The sequence below is a fragment of the Purpureocillium lilacinum genome (assembly GCF_023168085.1).
Source record: "Purpureocillium lilacinum CBS 284.36 DNA, scaffold_3, whole genome shotgun sequence".
NCBI lineage: Eukaryota > Fungi > Ascomycota > Sordariomycetes > Hypocreales > Ophiocordycipitaceae > Purpureocillium > Purpureocillium lilacinum.
This window is the reverse complement of record NW_027072113.1, coordinates 4,336,898-4,358,306: the sequence shown is the minus strand read 5'-3', so window position 1 is coordinate 4,358,306 and position 21,409 is coordinate 4,336,898. Positions and strand designations below refer to the sequence as shown.

General features: G+C 61.2%; 6 protein-coding genes across 6 annotated transcripts; 3 read left to right on the top strand and 3 right to left on the bottom strand.

Moving 5' to 3' along the window:
- Nucleotides 1-6,857: 6,857 nt before the first annotated feature.
- On the bottom strand, nucleotides 6,858-8,747 carry PLICBS_004893 (swr complex subunit; the record flags this gene model as incomplete). Its single annotated transcript, XM_018325727.2, has 1 exon — nucleotides 6,858-8,747. The coding sequence occupies one exon, from the start codon at nucleotides 8,745-8,747 to the stop codon at nucleotides 6,858-6,860; it is 1,890 nt and encodes a 629-aa protein (XP_018175479.1).
- Nucleotides 8,748-9,234: 487 nt separating this feature from the next.
- PLICBS_004892 (emp24p/erv25p-protein) lies at nucleotides 9,235-10,033 on the top strand (the record flags this gene model as incomplete). The annotated part of the gene is made up of 3 exons (XM_018325728.1): nucleotides 9,235-9,438; nucleotides 9,523-9,828; nucleotides 9,884-10,033. 3 exons carry the CDS (start codon nucleotides 9,235-9,237, stop codon nucleotides 10,031-10,033), a joined length of 660 nt encoding a protein of 219 aa, XP_018175480.1.
- A 1,061-nt stretch (nucleotides 10,034-11,094) lies between these two features.
- PLICBS_004891 (casein kinase I) lies at nucleotides 11,095-12,601 on the bottom strand (the record flags this gene model as incomplete). Its single annotated transcript, XM_018325729.1, has 3 exons — nucleotides 11,095-12,257; nucleotides 12,337-12,406; nucleotides 12,473-12,601. The coding sequence occupies 3 exons, from the start codon at nucleotides 12,599-12,601 to the stop codon at nucleotides 11,095-11,097; spliced, it is 1,362 nt and encodes a 453-aa protein (XP_018175481.1).
- A 4,154-nt stretch (nucleotides 12,602-16,755) lies between these two features.
- PLICBS_004890 (uncharacterized protein) lies at nucleotides 16,756-17,917 on the top strand (the record flags this gene model as incomplete). The annotated part of the gene is made up of 3 exons (XM_018325730.1): nucleotides 16,756-16,873; nucleotides 16,931-17,085; nucleotides 17,144-17,917. 3 exons carry the CDS (start codon nucleotides 16,756-16,758, stop codon nucleotides 17,915-17,917), a joined length of 1,047 nt encoding a protein of 348 aa, XP_018175482.1.
- Nucleotides 17,918-18,376: 459 nt separating this feature from the next.
- PLICBS_004889 (uncharacterized protein) lies at nucleotides 18,377-19,936 on the top strand (the record flags this gene model as incomplete). Its single annotated transcript, XM_018325731.2, has 6 exons — nucleotides 18,377-18,503; nucleotides 18,609-19,169; nucleotides 19,249-19,277; nucleotides 19,380-19,465; nucleotides 19,555-19,734; nucleotides 19,828-19,936. 6 exons carry the CDS (start codon nucleotides 18,377-18,379, stop codon nucleotides 19,934-19,936), a joined length of 1,092 nt encoding a protein of 363 aa, XP_018175483.1.
- Nucleotides 19,937-20,193: 257 nt separating this feature from the next.
- Nucleotides 20,194-20,916, bottom strand: PLICBS_004888 (uncharacterized protein; the record flags this gene model as incomplete). Its single annotated transcript, XM_018325732.1, has 3 exons — nucleotides 20,194-20,363; nucleotides 20,531-20,731; nucleotides 20,901-20,916. The coding sequence occupies 3 exons, from the start codon at nucleotides 20,914-20,916 to the stop codon at nucleotides 20,194-20,196; spliced, it is 387 nt and encodes a 128-aa protein (XP_018175484.1).
- Between the last annotated feature and the right edge of the window lie 493 nt (nucleotides 20,917-21,409).

The window sequence follows — 21,409 nt, the reverse complement described above, 5'->3', positions numbered from 1 at the left end:
CTCGGCCGCGCTTCTTTGCTTCCAGAGCGTTTGGTTGACTGCGGCTGGTGATTGACTGGCGACATCCACAGAATGCCGCGCCGCGTTCGAAGCCGCAATTTGAAGCAGAGAGTTCCTGCAGTGCACCGTCAACCAACGGCAAGAGACCATTATCATGGCCTTGCCGTGAGTTAGTCTTGTCTCCGAATCACGCCGTGTTGCACATGGCACAAAGTCAGCCTCACCCAGTCCACCAACACCGCCGCTCCCTTGCCCATTCCTCCGGGCCCCTCTCTCCTCTTGCCGTCTTGCCTCACCGCGACGTTTGCCTGGCGGTCTGGCCCCGAGTCGTGCATGAGCATCGTAACCGCAGCCGGTGACGACGACCATGAGCCACCGCGTGTGATATCATATAATCAAGGCGCTTACCAGCACCAAGTGCGAGCCTCTTGGTTCGCAGCGGTGGACGCCATACGGAGTGGCGGGGCCGCAAAACGAACCAGGCATTGTCCCATACAGAGACAGTCTGTGCCAACCCTCACCCCCGACACAGGCGAGGGACGCAAGTGTGGACCGACGTGTGCTTCCCGTACATCCTGACGGTGCACATGTGTTTTGTTGGTGCCAACACCACCAACCGGGGAGCCTTCCATCGGCACCTCTGCCAGAATGCCTTCGAACAACGTCGAGGGGAGAGCGACCAAATTCCCTGGCTTGCAGTGACGGAAGCGAAGACAGAGATCCGCACCCCGGCCCGCCGGTGGATCAGGGGCGTGGCCGCAGCAAGCGGTGCTACCGCGAGAGCGCGCCGCCGCAGCTGACTCCACTCGCGTCTCTGGCCCGACTCACATTGTAAGCCGACTTGTCGACCTCCAAATGTTGGGCGAGCATTTTCAGCGACGAGACAAGGCCACCTCATGCCGTGCGTGCGTGCGTGGCCAGAGCAGGTGCATCGTCAACTTGGCCGCTATCGAGGTGGATACCACCCTCTCTTTCGAGAGCAATATTTCGGACCCGACTGCGACAGCAGCCAACGGCAGTTGGTCCGACCGGGCTCTGTTGGCTGTCATAGATCACATTCTCCTCGCGATCTTCGACCCAGATGCCAGGTGCCGGACAGTTTCCGCCAAGTCGCCCGCGCAAAGCACTCTGCATCTTACATGCTGCGTCTCCGATGAGCTGCAAGTCGAACAGGGGTCCAGTTGGCCTCGCGCGGGCCCGGCCTCCTTTTGCCCAAGACTCGGCCAAGCCGTTTCTTCGGGCTCTTCCTAACTTAGTCGAGCGTGTGCTGTTGGTGAGCATCACGGATAGTGACAGTTGCGGTTGCGCCTCCGGTCGATCCCATTCTTGTCGGAACCAACAGCCCGCCTTTTCGCCCAGAGAACAACTACTCAAATTCCACTGCCGGAGGTCATGCGACGGCGTGAGTCGTCTCTCGTTAAGCACGAGATTCCCGTGGTCAGCGGTGGTTCTGTCGTACAACCGTTCCCACAGGGCCCGGCCAGTCTTGACAGGCGATAGCCATCGCCCCATTGTGGCATTCTTCTGGTGTCCTCCTCCCTTCGGCTGCAAGTCAGTCTCCGCCCGCAATGGCACAACAGCTCGCCTACTCAACGTGGGGCCGTGCCGTCCGCACAGTGACTACGAAGCGTGTTCCGCGCCAACAATTTGCTTGGCGTCTTCGGTTGACGGATGGAGATGCTGGCCCATTGCTGCGGCAAACCACCTCCACGCGGGACAAATGAGTGGCGTCCACTCCTTCGGTAGCTGGTGGAACTGGGTGAGGTAACGGGGGAAACTAGCTTGTAGAATAAGCCTGGAGCTTCATCCGGTCCGCGCTTACAGCTATTCTGCAGTTGCAAAAATCTTACAGCCGGAGACTGCGCCGCAAATGCGCGGCCGAGCGCATCCCGCACCAGTGTCCTCGGACTGTCGCAGAATGACTTGGTCCATCGCCTCGCGTGCTCGATGACGAAAGCGCAAGGCATCTCTCACCCATCATTCTGGCGGCCGCCAGCCACAGGACTGTTCCCAGAGGGCTGCGATGGCAGGTTTCAAGGCTGAGGGCTGGCCAATGGACGGGAGGCAGACAGGGGTCTCTTGTCGCCCGATGAAATATCGGTTTAACGCCGCGTCTAACATCGCCGCTTCGTATCGCCGCCGCCGCGGGTCACTCGCGGCTGTGCCAGGCCACGTACGCTAGTCCCCTCAGACCTTGCGCTCGTCAAAGACGCCAACTCGGGTAGGGAGACCAGGTCCGGGTGGTTGACTTGGCATGCCCGACGCCCTGGGACTCCCGCAGCGGAGACCCAGGCAGGAGTGGGAACCGAATTTCTCATTCTCGCAGGCCGTTGAAGCTGACGGACCAACGCAAATTCGTCGCAGAATGCTTCGTACATTACGTGGTCAGGAGCCAGAACCGGCTTGCGAGCGGGTGCACCAACCGTGTCCGAATCGAGGTCCCCTGATGAGCCAAGAACCGTTCGGTGAAGGCCCGCAGGGGGGAGGCTCCCGGCCGAAAGCTTCACAGCTCGCACACTGCGGCCTGGACCAAGAATTGGAACATGATGGGGGCCCGGCCCCGTCGTCGAGCGGCACGGTCTTCATCAGAACTTGGATCAATCGGCCATTGGATGCCAGCAACGGTCTTTCGGAAGGTTGTGTCGCATGGCTGGGTCCTCCACAGAAGGGTCACAGCCGGCACTTGGCCTTGGTGATGCACTGGGTATCCTCAGCCACCATGGTACCGAGAACGGACCGCTAGTGGTGCAAGTCATCCCGTCAGCACGGGCCTTGGTGCAGCGCTTGTTCCAGGTATAGTTTGCAACGCGTCCAGACTCCCCACCCCGCTTCGCACGGCTGTTGCCGCCTCAAAACCGCCGTCATGGGGCCCCAAGCGCCGAGGCGACCGGCGTTGGGCTCGATGGGTCAATTCGTATTGACGCGACCTGGCCCTTCCGGCCGTCACGACGATCGCGACTGACCTGTTGGCGACATCGTTGGTACCCAGACAGGACGGCCGTGCGGTTAGAGAGAGAGAAACCTGGGGTCGCACAGAATGTGTCAAAGGCACAGATGCTCCCGACTCACCGCCTGTAGCCGACATTTGAGCAGCAATAATGCCCGGACAGGCAGCGGCGGTACTCGTCAACGCTGGACCGAGCTCATTGGCGTGGCGGGACCTTTTGCTGGAAGCCGCAGTCCTGGCACTCCGTACACGGCCCAGCAACCGCCAGCTGATCTGCCTACCGTCACCGTCACCGTCTGGGGCGTTGGTTCCGTCCCACAGGTTCTTCTGAAGCACAGCCTCTCGGTGCGGCCGCATTCTGTTGAGCCTCGACCTTGCAATGCAACGAGAGACGCTTGTGCAAATATGACACTTTTAGCAGAGGCTGGACCGTCGATAACTACATGGCCGACCGTGACCAGCATTATCCGCGACCCCGATTGGGAATCGTGGTCCGTAACTGGCGGCTGATGGTCGTCGGCGGCGGAGCTTAACGCCGGTCGCGAAAAGCTGAATATCGACAAGGGTTCAACACAGGCACTCCGTCTAGCTCGGACAGCTGGGCGGCTCCCTGTGACGGAGGTTGGCAGCGAATCCAGCGCCTTCCGAACGGAGTGTCCAAGCTTGGGCTCCGAATCACCTGGCGTAGCATTATGCCAGGACAAGTTATCGTTAGACCGCGGCAATGTCACAGGCGGCGCCGACCTCGCAAACCCGCGGCTAGAGATGTGCCAAGGTGCTGAGGAGCTGGTTTGGAAATCCAGAGGCCACTTTGGGACCTGGATCATGTGCAGATCCGGGACACTGCGTGCTGCCGGTTCGTTTTGGGCCGTCGCTTGGCTTGACGGCGGGATTTCCGTTGACGCACAGCAGCTTTGCTTCATCAACCCTCGAGCAGGATTGCCAGCTTGTTGGCCGGGGCAGGGAAAGCAGCAAATGGCTGAGTGAAGCAGCCCCAGAGGCTGCAGAGGAGGGTGCGGTCGCAGTCGATGTCGGTTGGGCGGTTGGTTCGCTGCTGCAGGCGCCCTTGTGGTGGTGTGGCTGCTATTCCTGGAACGTGCGGCGCCCCTGATTGATCCTCACACGTCGAGCTGTCGCCAACAGCTGCCTCGGCGCCAACGCGGCTGCTTAGTGGTCCCCATCGAGCCGCCCAATTCGGAATGTCCGTCGCGGGCGTGCCTTGGTGCCTCCGTCCCTTCAGCCAAGCGGTTGATCTGTCAGCACGGGCAGAAAGGTTCGTCCCGTGGGCAAGACGGAGTGTGGCAGACAGTCGGGCTGGAGTGGGCTGCTCAGCCGTGCCGTGTGCGCGCATGTGTGGGGAGGAGGGGGAATGTTGGTTGAGCGGCGGCAGCTTTCTTGGTGTCGTCTGCGTTGGCTGCAGGTCAGCGAGTGATGGGGAAGTCGTCGGGGCGGCACCCCACGGCCAGAGTGCGTCGCGTGGGAAGCCCGCGTGGGAGGAGACTTGGCGTGCCTGGCCTAACGCTGCACCATGAGAAGAGGGCGCAACGAGGACAGAGAAGAGGAGTGGTTCGGGGAACCGGCTTGCTTCTGTTCTGCTTGCCGTCCCTCGCTCTTTCCGAGTTCCTCTCGAGGCTCCTGCCAGGACGGGCCCGTACATGTACTCCGTTTTGCATACATATAAGATACTTTGCACTTCGCTCCAGGAAAGTGCGGGTGCGGACCCGGGACGGGATGGCGCCTGCCTCGGGAGCCGCCAAGCGCGGCTTCAACGTTCTTCAACATCAACAAGCCCATGGAACCGAGCCTCCAGCGCCTCAAGGGAGAGAATGCATCAGGATAACTCTGAAGCGCGGGACTGGGTGGGTACTAGCCTGTGGCCGCAATTCCCGCTGGCACCATCGCCACGCTTCAGAGGCGAGCTGCTTCCAGTTTGCCTTCGAAGCCTGGAGGGGGCATCACAGACCAGCCCTCGCATCGTCAGCGCAGCCAATCAAACCACCCAAGCTCTCCCCAGAGCCTCACCTCACCCCAACCCGCTGCCCAACACCAACGTCACAGACCGTGATGCCAGTCGAGCGGCGTTTCTTTTCCTCCCCTTCGGCACAGACGGGAGTGGCGTGCGTCGTCGAGGAAAACCCCCCGTCGCTTCTAATAACCCTCCGTGCCCAAAAATAAAACGATGCGAGAAATCCGTCCTTGATCCCCCCAGTCCCCAGTCGCGCGGCAGCCAGCCAGCCAGCCAGCCCTGGGCGCGTACGCGCAGCACGTAGCAGCAGGTCCCCCAGCTGGAGCAACCACTCGTAGCGCAGATAGCCGCCCGCTAAGCGCCAAGCAAAAGCAACCACCCAGGCCCCCCGTCCCCCCCTTGGCGCCGTTTATGGAACGTTTCCAGTCCATCGGCTCTGGCGAGGGCTTGCACGTCGCCCTCATCCATGCTGTGCGCCTGTTGTCTGTAGACTTTCCCTCGCCAAACGTGTGCGCATCCCGGTCTCGCGGCGACGCCGTGCGTCCTTCACACGCGGTGACCATGTCGTCTGTCTATTCTTACTCACTTACTCCCCCTTGCCCTTGCTTAGGCGCGTCTGGGGCTTCGGCCCGCTTCCCATGAGCGTTTCTTACTTACGTCCTCGACGACACTAGCAGGTCGTCGTTGCCACACCTCATCCCGTTTTGGTGTCGTCGGCGGCGGGAACGGCCGTGTGCTTATCATGTCCCGCCAATAGACACTGAGATTAGGACGCTTCACGATGTCTCTGGGGACCTGTGCGTCGTCGTTAAGCGCAGTGGCTTACACGCCTCCGGTGCCCGTCCCCGAGCTCCCTCCAGTGGACGCGCCGAACACTCATCGTATGCCCAGCAAGTCACTCTCTTTTGTCTAAAGGCGCTTGTTCGATAGCATGTATTATCGTTGATTGGTCCTTTCGCGTGGCTACTCCGTCATCTATGCCTGCAGCCTCACTACCTAACCCCCTTTGCCCGCACCGTCGAGGCATCACAGGCCAGCTCGCGCTCACACACCCCTACGCCTGGCAGCTTTAAACGTCTCAATAAGCACAAAGGAGTGAGCGTATCCCTCTTCTCGCACACCCATCCCCTGCCGTGTCATTCGTGCGGCGCAACCCCCAGGAACCCGAGCTGCCGGCATGCCCTTCCCCGATCCAGGGCCATCTTGATATCCATCTCCAGCCCGATCTCTCCGCCGACATGAGCCCTTGCAGCCGCCGGCAACTCCTTTTAGGCTGTCCCTCCTTGCGTTTCTATAATAAGCCGCTGCACATGTGCTTGCAGCCGCCGGTGATCTGCAGCTTCTTAATAAGACGTCATATAGACCCGGGTCATGGGGTTGTCGGGTCTTCGTCTGCCCCTTACCCGGTCTCTCTTCTGCCCACCTCGTCATGCGCTGTTGCCTTGCTTGGAGCGCTTCCATGGAAGCGCCCCTCCTGGCCGTTATGCTCAATGCGTGGCGTCTTGACCTAACCGCCCACCCACTCGCGAACGAGACGTAACACGGACATCACTGGCCCAAGTCCCTATCATGCTGCCCCGGGAACGCATTCGAGTCGGGCCGCTATGACATCAGCGCTTCGCGGGATAAAAAGGCACAGCAATTGCAAATCACTTGGCCGGGGTCTCTGCAAGCGCTCAATACGTCGGAGGGGTTGTTTCATTTCTATTTTTGTTTGTTCAGGAACGCGTTCATACACATGCCATCTCATGAGGCTCGTAGTCCCACAGGGGTCCCCTACCTACAATTATCCTTGGTCGAGACAGCCTCCGCCGGCTCGGCGGTCCCGGCGCCATCGTCCCTATCTGCCGACACTGACCTCGTTGTTGTTATGCGCCCAGAGGTGGACCTTGGCCCTGGTGCCCGCGCGTAGGCCTATGTAGAGGTACCTTCACGATACTTCTCTCATTTCTTTTGCCGTTTGGCGCTCTTGTCGCTCACCGCACTCAGCACACTGGCGCTCCGCTTGTGGTTTGCACCACTGCTTCCAGGTCTGCCCGACTTCCCTGCCTCAGCCTTATCTTCTTGCGGCTCCTGGCTGGCTTCTGGCCCGTCGGTCGGCCGTTGTGTCTCATTTGTGTCATCGCCCTTCTCCGCCACGTCTGGTTGCTCGGGTTGCCCCTCGCCGTTCCCGTCATCGCCATCGGCTTTGGCAGTCTCTTTGGGGCCCTCGGCAGGCTTCTCCTCGCTGCCGCCGGCTTCTCCGTTCGTCGCCGCTTTCTCCGCCCCAGCTTCGGGTCCCGATTCTGTGCGCGCCGTCGTCTTCTCGCGCTCTGCTTTCTTGGCGCTCTCCAGCTTGATCTCGGCATCGAGCTTATCCGAGATCTTGCGTGCGTCGAGAAGGCTATTGACTGCAGCCAGGAGCTGCTCGTACTGAAGCGTCGTGGCCGCGGTGGGCATTGCCAGTTTGCTCGGAACGTCCAGCTCGTTGAGCGTATTGTTAATACGTATCTGCTGCTGGTTGGACTTGTGCGAGAACATCTTGTTGATCTTTTCGGTCCTGAATGAAGGTCCAGATCCAAGTCTGTCGTGATGAGTGACGCCGTATACAGCCTCCTCTTGAGAAGTGAGCTTGCGCCGCTCTTGTGGCTGTTGCGGTTGCTGCGCTTGTTGTTGCTGCTGCTGCTGTTGTTGTGCGGCCTTCTTGTTGCCTCCGGTCGGCGTCGCCGCAGCTCCGGTTGATTCGCGATTGTTGTTCCCGGTTGAAGCAGCGGTGCTCTCTCGCTTGGCAGACTCCTGTGTGCCGGCTTGTTGCGCGGCGGCGGCGGTGCCCGGGCTCACTCCGTCTGCGCCCATGATTGACTTCCGCTTCTTAGTCTTGTCGACCGTCATCAGAGTTTGAAGCAGAGCCTGCAGGCCTGCAGACGACTTGAGGGAGCTGATATCCGCGTCCCCTCGCGGGTAGTCCAGACGGTTGTAGAGCTCCCTTCTCTCTTCATTGAAGCGCTCGCTCCTTGCCATGATCCGCTTGATCTCCAAGAGAAGTGACTCTTCTTCCCTTGCCTCCTCGCGAGATCTTGACAGAGAATTGATGGCGAAGTCTTTGCGAGCCTTCTCTTGCTGCGGATTGAAGTTCGCCATCAGCTCATGTAGCGCGAACTCTGGTTGTGTCATGTATTGAACGGGTTTCTGAGCCGCCATCATCTTCGCTGCGACCTCATAATATCGAGCCTTCAGGTCTTCCATCGTCCGCGACCTTGCTGTGGGCACTACAGCTTTGCTCTCGTCGCCGTCCGCATTCGCTTCGCCGTTGGTCGCTGGAGGATTCCACTCGTATCTGTCCCAAATGATGGGCCAGCGGATATCAAAGTCCCGAACGAGATCCATCAGGTAGTCCGTCTCTTCCTTGGACCAGTCGTCGCTCTTCAGAGACTGCCGATACTGATCGTCGCTATATTGAGGGACGGAGACCTGGACATTATACTTGGCAAAGGCAGAGTCTTCCATCTCCGGTTCCGTCTTGGGCTCCGGGTCCTGCTGCATCTCGTCTTGGCCCTCCTTCGTTTCTTTCCGCCGCCAGTGCCGCAGTACCAAGCTGCGGTCCTCGCGACCTGAATTCTGGAACGGCCGCAGCTCCCATCGCGCCGCCGGCTTGCGGCTGGCGAGTCGTCGCTTCTTGAACTGCGTGACTTCGGGCACTATCGCGATCGGGTTGTCGCCACCAAGCTGGTGCACCTCGCGCGCCAGACCCTTCAGATTCGGCCTCGGCGCCGACATCTTCTGCTTCTTGGACGGGCGCGCCCCGGCGGCGCCATCGGGCAGATTGAGGACATCGCGAACGTCGGAGGACGACATGCTGATTGGATGCGTCGACACGGGGCCCTAGATGGCGGATTTCATCGCCAATCGCATCGGCTGCGGGAGGCGACTCGACTTTTGGCGCGTTCGAGCCCAGAAACGAAACCGATACGCGCTATTGTCGTGTGTTCGATTGAAAATGGCAAAGTGATGTTGTCGCGCTGGCTCTCGAAATTTTGGGGTCGCTGCTTAGTGACGAACTGGGCGTCGCTGGAGACGCGCGCAGCCTTAGCCAGCGGCGCACGTGACCCGAGCACCGACCCCTGACGGGCCATTTTCTTGAACGTGGCAGCTTCCCACACGCGGCAGCTCGACCACGCGCAGCAGAGAGTGTCTCCCACATCCCACAACGAGCACCCCGACAACGACGACGACGACGATCTCGCCGTGACGACACACAGGACCGTCGCCAGCTCAACAACGAACCCCAGGTCGATCGACCCTCTCCAGATTGGCTGCGCGATCTCGAATACCCCTGGCCAACATGAGGTTCCTCCTGCCGCTGCTGACGCTCGTGTCAGCCGCCCAGGCGCTGTACTTCTACGTCGACGGTGCGACCTCGAAATGCTTCTTCGAGGAGCTGCCAAAGGGCACGCTCGTTGTCGGGCACTACTCTGCCGAGGAATGGGACGACCGCATGCACGCGTGGCAACAACACAGCGGCATCAGCATCTTCATTTCCGTCGACGTACGACACCGCACTCTGCCTGCACCGAGACCAAGTCAAGCTCGCGCGGGCTTCTTACAGACAATTGCTGACTGTTCGATGTAGGAGGTATTCGACAATGACCACCGGGTCGTGTCGCAGCGCGGCCAGTCGTCCGGCCGCTTCACCTTCACCGCGCAGGAGGCCGGCGACCACAGAATCTGCTTCACCACGTCTAGCAGCTCTGGACGTTCCGGCTGGCTCTCGTCGAGCGGCCCCAACGGTGGCATCAAGCTGCGCCTCGACCTTGCCATCGGCGACTCCAACCAGATCGAGAGCAGCGACAAGGGCAAGCTCCAGGACATTGCCAGCCGCGTCAAGGACCTCAACGCCAGGCTCAACGACATCCGTAGGGAGCAAGTCTTCCAGAGAGTCCGTCACCACAGTCCTTCGCGAGCGCTGCATGCCTTGCTGACTTGCATTACAGGAGCGAGAGGCCGAGTTCCGCGACCAGTCCGAGACGACCAACGCTCGCGTTATTCGCTGGATCATCATCCAGCTCATCGTCATCGGCATCACCTGCGCATGGCAGCTCTCCCACCTGCGCTCCTTCTTCATCAAGCAGAAGCTCACTTAAACCACGAATCTGTCATTTAGGAGTTGTTATGTGGGATGACGCAAAATATGTACTGTTAGAGATTCGCGCATGGCCAAGGAACTCGGGCGGGGAGGCATCAGCCTTTTGGGCTGCAGCGGCGTAAGGAATTGGGGCAGACAGGCATGACGCGCTGCGGCCCATGGTACGACTGTCGATGTAACCAAATCTACGTAATGTCACTGTTAGAACCCGGGGAAAAGGAGCATGCGAGGAGATGATTCAAGACTTCTATTTCCATTACAATGAACACCGGGCGAAAACTCCATAACTGCAGCAGTGATGAGTCTCAGCTTGCAAACATGATCCTCCTCCGTGCACCGCGCCCGACTCTGTCCTCACTGCACGCGCCGCACCTCTTCTGTCCCCTCCTTTCCGCGCCCCAACCGGCATCCTCTCCACCCAACCTGTCCAACCTTGGTCCCTCACTATGCCGAGGCGAGAGAGGCTAGGATCTAGGAAGGTTTATTATAGACGGCGTCGTAGGAAAAAGTGAGAAAATACACCATGAAACCCCATGCTGCCCTTCGTGACCACCCTGCGCCGTTGCTGCGCTGCACCTGGAAAGAGGCTCGACTATGGTTTTTGTGACGGAATATCAGACATAAAATGAGTTACGAAAGGCAGGCCACCGGGGTTCGGGACCGGCCGTCCTCAATCTTCTTCCGCGGTTTTGTTCGGTTCCGCGCCCTCTCCTGTTGCCGAATCGTCCAGCGGCTCCCTCGTTGTCCTCGATGTTGTATAGGTGCGAGTTCAAGAAGCGGCGGTGTCATGACCGGTCGTTTATACTTCGACGGCCTTGATTGCGGACGGCTTTGAGTGTACCTGCGCCCTTGCTCGAGAGTCCGCGTTTGTACGTAGTAAATCGAGTGGACTTGGCGAAAAGCAGACCAGGAATCGAAATCCCTGTAGTCCCAGGGCAGGCAAGAGCAAAAAGTCATCTTCGGCGGTAAGGGGGGCATGACCGGCGACCGAGAGCGGCGATGACGATGACGACGACGACGACGGCGAATTGTGCGAAAGTCATCCCAGAAGGTAGGCGACTAGCCGCAGCAAATTGCCTTGATGAACTTCTGGAAGCCACTGGGCTGGGGCTCCGCAGGCCGCTGGCTAGGCTGGCCCGCCGCCACCATGGGGCCCTGCTGCGGCACCCTCTGTTGCGGCAGGTTCTGGGTGCTGTTCTGGAATTGAGCTTGAGTAGAGCCAGTCGGGGTGGCCATATCTCGGAGACCCCCCACCCCGCTGGTGCGCTGGCCCGGGATGGCGCCGGGCGCGCTTGGCCGATCTCTCTGCTTGCCCATCTGCTTGATCGGTGACGGAGTGGGGGGTTGTGCGGCGTTTAAACGGCTGACAGTGAGGTTCTGTGCTTGCTGGTGAGAGTTGGTATTCCCAGGACGATGGCCACTGTGAAGTTCCATTTGAGATGGGCCGGGCCTCACGTTTGGGTTGTGCAGGTACGCCGCGCTGTGGTTCTTCATCGAGTCCCACCCCTTTCCCGAATCCTTGCTGATCTTCATCCAGTCGTACTCGCCGTCCTCGACCTCGCCGGCGTTCTTTAGGGCCTGGCTGAAGAGGTCCCGGAGGTAGTCGTAGTCGGGGGTGTCTTCGAATCCCAGGTTGCGAACGTACGTGAGATACTTGCAGAACTCCTCGGGGAAGCCTTCACAGAGGTCCTTGATGGCCGTGGTCTGTTTCTTCTCGCCAATCTTCTCGTACTTTTGCTTGTTAGTTGCAGCCTTGAGGCCTTGCCAGGGCAGGCCACCTCGCAGGAAGTACATGAAGACATGTCCGAGCGCCTCCAGATCGTCTCGCCGGGACTGCTCGCGGCCCAGGTGGGTGTTGATGCTCATGTAGCGAGCAGTGCCCGACAGAGATTTTCGCTCGCGGTATGGAATGTGCTGCTTCGTCTTCGGGTCCCGATACTGCTTGGCCATGCCGAAGTCGACGACGTGGATGACGTTGGAGGCCTTGGTGCCCGGGCGACCAATCAAGAAGTTGTCCGGCTTGATGTCTCGGTAGATGAGGTTCTTCTCGTGTATCGTTTGAACCCTCGAAAGCATTTGCTTGGCCACCATGACGACCGTCTTGATGGTGAACCGCCGTCCGCAGTGGTCGAAGAGGTCCTCCAGCGAAGGGCCTAGGAGATCGATGACGAGAATGTTGTGGAGGCCTTCCTGGCCGAAGTAGTAGACGTTGGGGATGCCAGCTGCTCATGTCATTAGCCACGCCGGTTCTTTGATATTGGGCATCGGAGGGCCCATTCCAGGGGACGAGGGAGTGCTTACGGCAACCAACGAGGATCTTGTACGTTCGGTATTCATCTCGCAACTGGGGAGCGTCGCTCTTTCGAGGCTCCTATTCGGGGGTCGTCAGAGGCTGGTGCAAACAAGTACCTGGGGCGAAGCGGGGAGGAAGGCTCACAAATTTGATGGCAACTTGCTGGTTGTTCAACAGATTGGTTCCCTCGAAAATGACACCGAATGAACCCTCGCCAATCTTCTTCCCCACACGGTAGTGGACACCGACGACATTTGACGAAGACGAAGCCATCGTGTCGGGTCCAGCGAGAACACCTCAGACAATCGTGAGATGGCAGACGGGCGCAGCGATGGTGTTGTTGCGGTGACGCGCGTTGCAGCTGGCGTCCGCCGGTCGGAACTCGACGGGTGGCCGGGTTGGCTGCTGCGAGCAGGCGAAGCTCGGTGGAGCAGCGACGCTCCGGCTGGAGAGCGAAAAGGGGCGACAGCCGCGGCGGCAGGCGGTGAACGATCCCAAAGAGACGAGCAGTCAGCGACGATGGGAAAGAATAAGCATTTCTGAAGCGATGCGGTCGCGGACACGGTCGGCGTCGAGGGGGGGGGATCGTGTGTTGTTGTGGTTGTTGTGGTGGTGGTGGTGGAAGTGGAAAGGTTAAGTCTGCCTGCACCAGACGGTGAGGCAACAGAAACGGGGGGGCGAGAGGGAGTCGGCCGGTGGGTGTGTGCGGACGCTTGGGCAGGTGGACGGGGCGAGAGGAGTATTGGGGGAATTTCTCGACCAAGCAAAAGTCTGCTCATGAGGGCCAAGTGCAGTGTTAGCAGGGGGGGAGCGGACGCATCCACTGGGCTGGGGAGGGGGGGAGGAACCTGGAAGGGGGGGGATATGATGGGGCGCGCGGGCATCCAGGACAGCCCCAGCAGACTGCAGCAGCCAGCGGGCAGCCAGCAGCCGGAGCCAGCAATCGGTGGACAGCCATCCGGGCGGGCACCTCAGCGCCTGCAGCCAGCAGGGGCGCTGCAGGACGCCCGTCCACCTGGCATCCGCCCTCCTCCACTGGCGCCTCCAGCTAAGGCACTCGGACGCCAGGCCTCATCCAGGCAGCCCACCGCGCGCCGGTCAGCGGCCAATGGCCTGACCTGTCAGGCCCGACGCGGACGCCGTCTTATGCTGGAGGCATGCCATCGACGGTTCGAACAAGCAGCGTCGAGGGTCAGATGCCAAATGCTCGGGCGCGGCGCGCCTCTCGCCACGAACCTAACGAAAAACGGCGCCATAGATCTCGCCATTGCAGAACCCGGCACGCGCCTCGCCTCGTCGAACCAACCAGCCAGGTGGCTCCCATTGAGGCCAGGGCGGTGCCACAGGCGACGGCACAGTTCGGAGCTCCACCCCGTTGCTGCAGGCCAGCCAGCGGCCAGCGGCCAGCAGGCAGCGGAACCTGGAAGTGCCTGGCATGCGCGCCTCCGCCTCACCGCACCGACTACGGGGCATGCATTGGGTAGCTAGGTTGGTGCTGTGCTGTGCCTTGCCGACACAGAGTTCTCGTACACATTTCGCAGGTACTAGGCGAGGTGTCGTGCAACAGCTGAGGCAATGGATGAGGTGAGGGCCGATGCTCGGTCAGGCACCGATTGTCCAATGGCTCGGCCTCCATCCACGCGAGCGTCGCCGTCGCCGCCTGTCACGTTTCAACGCGGCTGTCGTCCTCGCGGGGCAGGCCCTGCCATTCGAGAGCCAGCGCGGACACGAGCGGAGGCGCCGCGGCCGCCACCACGCCAACACCAACCCCAGTGGGCTCGAGGTTTGGCTCGAGTCATCCACTGATTCAGGAACGCTCACGGCGGAGTGGATCGGGGCCTTTGGAGCCATTGAAGGTACGAAAGTCTAAAGTCCCTCTTCTTGGGGTGGGTTACGACGGACGGAACTATGGACGAGGACGCTCATACGCGCCGCACCGGAGCATTGTCAGTTCATCTATTCTGTATGCCGGGGCAATGTTCTAGTTCGGACTGACGCTCTGTTCCAGCGGCGGCTCCCCGACCTGCATAACCTTGCCAACTTGGTCGGCGGGTGCTCAGCCTGTGCCAATGCACACGCGCCCAATGCGCCCCCGGACACGGCGATTGGTCTCTCGACACCACCATTGAGATGGACCTACTTGTACATTCAAGAGAGAGGGAGCATAAACCTGGGCCGGCGCAGGCGAACTGACGCCAAGGGATCCAAGACAGAGATGCCCGGGTGTCTCCTTCCCTGGCTTGCCCTGGTCGGTGGTACCGAGTACCTGCGGGCTAGGCGATGGACCGTGCCCGGGCCGGGTACCGCTGCGCCCAAGGGTACAGAACCCCCGGGTACCTGTGGCTTCTGGACCGAGCCCTGGGCCGCCAATGTGGCGATCTGGACCACGGAGCACCCGACGACTGGCCTGGGCTGTGCTTTTTCTCGCCGCCCGCCCGCCCGCCCGCCCGCGCGCTGCTGTCGAACACACACGCGAATTCATCGTACAGCGCCGCGGTCGTCGCGATGCGGGAGCCAGATTTGGCGCGCACACGGATCGCCCGTGGCCTGCACGTGCACCGCCGACGGGGGCGCTCGTGACAGCCTCCTCCTGTGCATGTGCCATTTTGGGCTCATTGTCGCCCGCCGAGACACGCAGTCCGTCGGCATTCCAGTGGCTCGGTCGTCGCCTCATCAACCGACGGACGGCAGGACGGCGTCGATGCCGCCGTCCAAGACATGTCCAAGGAGTCGCAGGCCCTGCTGGCGAGATGATGATGACGACCAGCAATCTCGGGGCTTCAATCTCGCACCGGGCGCTAAGGCAGGGAGGCCACCCAGCAAACCCTGCTGCCAATCGACAATGGCCGACGAGCCCCTGTCTTCAGGAACGGACGCTTGATTTGATCAACAAGGATCGCATCACATCCGCGGCCGGCTGTCTTCCCCAGGTTTGTCCGTCAACCTCAACCGTGTCGAGCCGCGCCCGAACCTCCCCGGCGCCACTCGGCCGTGTTTGCTCGTCGCCGTGTCTGTTCTCCGGCCAGCACCACCAGGCGCTCCGGTCGCCCGTCCGCCCGTGGATTGACGACGACCTTGAGCCGACGAGGCATGCCTCACCGCCGCCCAGGCGTCGGCCTTGTCGCCCAGAAAGAACGTCCTTGTTTGCATGTACGGCCCCGCCCTTGTGCATTGCTCCGGCAGATTTCTCTCCACTTGGCATCGCAACCGTGGTGTCAACAACAAGCAGTGTGCTCAGGCTTTCTTGCGAGACGTCTCCCATCGTCCCATACCGCCATTTGCACCACCATGCCAGTGCACAGACGCCTGGGGTGTCTGCTGGATAGGGCAATACGTAGCAGAGGGCCTCACGCCTCGAGGTCTCGACGCACATGCGTCAAAACCGCCTCATGCATGAGCGTGCATATGCGGTCTCTCCTGTTGCTGCAGCGATGCGTCTGGGCTCGCTGCAAGAGCGCAACAAGACGAGAGGACAATGAGGCCCTCGCCGTCCTGGCTCGCAGGTGATTGTCTCTCAGCTTGAAGCTTTGGAGCTTTGCAGCCCAAGTCTGTGTCCTTCCCCGCCTTTCAGTTGTATCGCAGGAGCTGCAAGGAGGCTCCGACGTCTCGGTTGGTGCGGGCAAGAGTCGTGAGGCTGACACATGGCCGTCCCTGCTGCCTCGGGTAAGCAGCTTATTTCCACTGCCCGTCCTCGGACCCGACTCGGCTGTCGGGGGCATCGCGACAACCAAGGTCGTGGTGTTGAGCTCGGCATCGTGTCGCCTCGAGCCCATGTCCTTGACTTACCCTGGACCGCAGTGGGTTGCTTGTCTTGGCGGCTCAATGCTCGGGTACGAGTGCCGTTCTCCGAGCGACACCATGGACAGGACCGGCAGTTCAACCAGGCCTAGCGACGCCGTCGACACTCGTTGACACACGTCAGGCCACTTGACCTCTGCGACGCGCGGGTTCGCTGACAAACGTCCTGTTTTAACCGCCCCTATAATGCACCGGTTCGGCGACGAAACGGTCCACTTGGCGAGGGCTGCCCCGATAGTCCCTGGCGGTACCAGTCACCTGGCGAGATAAACCTCTCATTTTGGGTGCTGACTTCGGAGAAAACGGCTTTAATGGACCCAATCGCGGACAGCTGCCAGGGAAGCCATGGCGACATTTGCCAGAGCCGGAACGATGATGCGCCGTCGCGAGTGGGACGGATTGGCAGAATCTCCAAGAATCTCCCACCAGAGGTGGGGTGGTTCTCCTCAACTCGTGGCTGCCCCGCATCCCCTGTCTTGAGCGCCTGGAGGGGGGGGGGCAACGACATCATCGGGGCTGCCCAGTATGAATATAAAGCCGCGGCCCGTTGCTCGTCGGCGTTGGGCCAGGGGAGAAGCTGGAAGAAGCACCACCTGTCCCAACGTACCGCGACTCGACGAACCGGCGCCATGACGAAGCCCGACGACATCCCCCCCATGACCTATCGGTTTCTCGGCCAGTCCGGTCTCCAGGTCTCATCCATCTCGCTCGGAGGCTGGCTCACGTATGGCGGCCACGTCGACAGAGGTATGGATTAGTGAAACGCTTCGCAAGTGGCTGGATTGGACGACTGACGGTATGCAGAGGGCACGTTTGCCTGCATGAAGGCCGCATATGACTGCGGCGTCAACTTCTTCGACTGCGCCGAGGTATACGCCGCAGGCGAGTCCGAGATTGTCATGGGCGAGGCCATCAAGAAGTACGGCTGGAACCGCAACGATTTGGTCATTTCCACAAAGGTAAGTTGTTGCCGACGTTGATGCTGCTGCAGATGGCTGATCCTCCGACCGCTGGCAGGTCTACTGGGGCGCTGCGTTCGGCAACAACCCCGTCAACAACAAGGGCCTCTCGAGGAAGCACATCGTCGAGGGCGTCAACGCCTCGCTCAAGCGCCTGAGCCTGGAGTACGTCGACCTCATCTACGCGCACCGGCCGGACCGGCAGACGCCGATGGAGGAGACGGTGCGCGCCTTCAACCACATCATCGACTCGGGCAAGGCCTTCTACTGGGGCACGTCTGAGTGGAACGCCGACGAGATTGCGCAGGCCTGGCGCGTCGCCGACCGGCTGGGGCTCATCGGGCCTGTCATGGAACAGCCAGCGTACAACATGCTCACGCGGGAAAAGGTCGAGGGCGAGTTCGCGCACCTCTACCGGCCGGAGAACGGCGGGCTCGGGCTCACCGTCTTCTCGCCCATGAAGCAGGGCATCCTGTCGGGCAAGTACCGCGACGGCATCCCCGAGGACTCGCGGTTCGCGCAGACGACGGTCGAGTTCATCAAGGGGTACTGGAAGCGCACGTCCAAGGATGACTGGGCCGGCATCGTCGAGCAGGTCAACAGGCTGCAACCCATCGCCGACCGGCTCGGCATCAAGATGAGCACCCTGGCCCTGGCGTGGGTGCTCAAGAACCCCAACGTGAGCTCCGCCATCACGGGCGCCAGCAGCCCGGAGCAGGTGTACGAGAACTGCCGCGCCGTGGCGGCGGTGGACAAGCTGACGCCCGAGGTCATGGAGGAGATTGACGGTGTGCTGAACAACAAGCCCCCGTCGGTGACGCTGCGGCACTGAGAGCGCGTATGTGTTTGTTCTGCTTTTCTTGAAATCGGCGTGAAGAGCCCTCCAGACGCCCACCGTCGTTGGTGAGAGCGAGCATGTGACTGGTTCTGGTCTTTAGAGAGATGCATCAAAACGCAGATAGGAATATAGGATCTCATATATGTATGCTGCACAAATGATCCATATGACTCATGATGGTAGTATCGGCTGCAGAAGTGACGTGCGCATCGCGGAATGAGTGGGCGCGGAACCGGCAGAGCTCGGCAATGGGCCTCGTCGAGGAGGTTCAAGAGGGGCGGGTTGCTGCAGAGTCCACCTTGGTCACCACCTCGTACATAGGTAGCTCCTGGATGGATGTACGACGCTGCGCTGACAGTCGCATATACGTCACATAGTTACTCACTCTCTCTTCTCGATACCTGCTGCGTATTCCCGTCACATCTCGCCAGGTAAAAAGCTCATCTCTCAACAATGGCAACTTCACGGCGCCTGCAAGAATGGTTCCCCTGGACGGCGGCGCCAGTCGTCTGCAACGGGCCCATGCTGGGCGTCGTCAGCCCGGCGCTCGCTACGGAGGTGACGAAGGCGGGCGGTATAGGTGAGGCGCCCTGGTTTGCCGTTCTACTCCAGTGACGCGCGTGTCGTCTGCTTGACAGTGGCCAGGATCGACGCTGACCCGAGGCTACTCGTACCCGCGCGGCAGGCTTCCTCGCCTCCGTGTTTGACCTGAGCCCGACCTCGCCGCAGCTGGACAAGCTCGACGCCGACCTGCGCGAGGCCCGTACCCTCCTAGGCGACGCCGCCGCCGCCGATAGCCCTCTCCGCGTCGGCGTGAGCATCATCACAGGCCACAGCTCCGTCTCGCACTTTGAAGCCACCACGCTGTCCATCCTAGCAAAGCATCGTCCCGCGGCGGTGTGGCTCTTTGCGCCCGCTGAGGACACCGACCCGAACCCGCACGGGGCCATCATCGCGGCCGTCCGGCGGGAGCTCGACGGCGTGCGTATCTTCGTGCAGGTGGGCAACGTGGCGGCAGCGCGGGAGGCGGCGCGCGATGGGGCCGACGTGCTGGTGTGTCAGGGCGTGGACGCGGGTGGGCACCAGTTCACGCGGGGGGCGGGCGTCGTGAGTCTCGTGCCGGAGGTGCGCGCCATGCTGGCCGCCGCCGCCGCCGAGGAGGAGGAGTTTCGATGCCGTGGGGTGGCTGTCCTGGCGGCGGGGGGCATCGCGGATGAGCAGGGCGTGGCGGCTGCGCTGGCGCTTGGTAAGTGACGAGGGAGAGCTCCCAGGGACAGTGTGGTCGTATCTGTGAGAGAGGAACGTTGCTAAAGATGTGCGTATAGGAGCAGAGGGTGTCGTGATGGGCACGAGGGTAAGTTCCTTACTGAGACTTGAGGCGGTTCAGAGTTCAAGCCAATGGATGGAGATCTCAGATGGGGTTGCTGACGGGTTCTCTCCAACTACGCTCGTCTAGTTCACCGTCGCCAAAGAGTCCGTCTACCCAGACTTTCGCAAGAAGATTGTCCTCGAGACCGTCGACGGCGGAGCGACGACCTTCAAGTACGCATAGCCCCCTCCCTTCGTGGAGCCGTCTTAGAGCCTCTACGAGTCTACAGCCCGCACACGAGCGTACTAACAGCGGCCCGCAGGTCGACGTTCAACGACCGCATCAACAACAACCCGCTCTGGCGCCCCCCCTACGACGGCCGCGCCATCATGACGGCCATCCACGAGCGGTTCCTGGCGGGCGCCTCGCTCGAGGACTGCCAGAGGAGCCTCAAGGAGGACTACGCGGCCGAGGACTCGGCTAAGCTCATCGGCACGTGGGCGTGAGTGGCTGCTGCCCCCCCTGGACCCCTGTGCGGCGAAAGACTGCGCGCTGCGTATACGCTTATCTGATTTGTGCTAACACATGTGCGCAGCGGGACGGGCGTGGGGCTGGTCAAGACGGCGCAGGCGGCTGGCGATATCGTCAAGGAGGTGCGCGAGGGGGCCAAGGAGCAGATCCGCAGACTGGCTGCTTCCCTATAGGCACTCGACATTTCATTTCACATCATGTAGAAGTACTCGCAGGACGACGAGTCGCGCGGTCTCTCCCGAATGCAATCCTTTATCCAAGAGCACAGCCGTATTGGATGGCTTGTATATGGTGGTGTATGTTACATTGATATCGTGAACCATATCCCTCCCTCCCTCCGCCCTCCCGTCACGCGGCAGTGCCGCTCATTTTCCCCTCGACTCTGCCTCTCCCATCCGATCACAGGCGCAAAACAATAGCAGCCAGCCGCTTACAGCTTAGCCTTGCCGGAGTTCTGGGCCTTCTTCATGATGGGGTCGAGCTTGGTGGCCTTCATGATGTCGCCCTTGATCTTGAGCTTGCCGGACATGAACAGGCGCTGGGCGTTGGCCTTGCCCTGGACCAGGTTGCCAAAGTCCTCCTCGGAGAGGGACAGGGTGACTGTGTGTGCGGACGCGGCAAGTCAGTAAAGGGTGCCCCCAGCTTTTCAAATGCGTACGCCGGGGTCCGTGGTGGCTCCGCGAGAGGCGGCTGGCTGCTTATGCGTGTGCGCCCACCACCACCACCACCACCCAGCGCGGTAGAAGGGAGAAAGTCTTCAAACGTACCGGTAGGCTTGGCGCCGGTGCCGGTGGCGACCTTGCCCGACTCCTTGAGGTCGATGTGCCAGCTCTCGGTCTCGCCGGCCTTGTTCTTGAGGGTGAAGGCGAAGACGGCGTTGCCCTGCTTGATGGCGTCCTTGCGGTCCTCGGGGCTGGAGTCGAGGGCCGAGGCGATGGCGTCGAAAGCGACGGAGGAGGGGAACTTGTCTGTTGCGCGCGCGCCTTGTCAGCATTTCCGTTCTCATCGTTCCGATGGGCCCCCCTTCGGCTGCGAGGAGGACGTGGGAATCCGCCGCTGCTCCCGGGAGCAGAGGGTGAGCAGACAGACGCTCCCCCCGAGGGGGGGGACGGGATGGTGGATAGACAGGCTACGTACCGTTGGCGAGACCCATGGCTGCGGTGTTGGTGTGTGTGGTGGTGGTGGTGGAGGAGAGAAGGATGGACAGAGATTATGGAATGAAAGATGGGGGAAGGAAAGAGATCAGAGGGAAGCCTTTTCGTCCGGGGGTGTGGGGGAGATATCAATTGTTTAAATCCTACGTAGGGGGGCCCCGCGAAACGGGACGGAGTCGGTTAAAAAAACGAAGCAGCTGGTCGCGCGCGCAGCTCTGGGCGGGCGCAACGGTCCTTCGTCGCATGTGATGGGAACCTCGGCCGCGCCTGGCTGACATCATGTGTGGCCGGTGGCCGATTGTCCCCTTCCACGTTAGCGGCTGGCCCGCCGCTGGGGCGGGCGCCCATGCCAGAATGGACCCTCCCCGTGACGGTCGGAGTGGCTCCCGTGGCTCCCCCCATCCCCCATCAGCAGCGCAGCGCAACCCCCAAGCCCAGCGCCTGTAAGCGCATGGCCGCAGTACCTGGCGCATCCCGCCTCCAAGCCCCTCG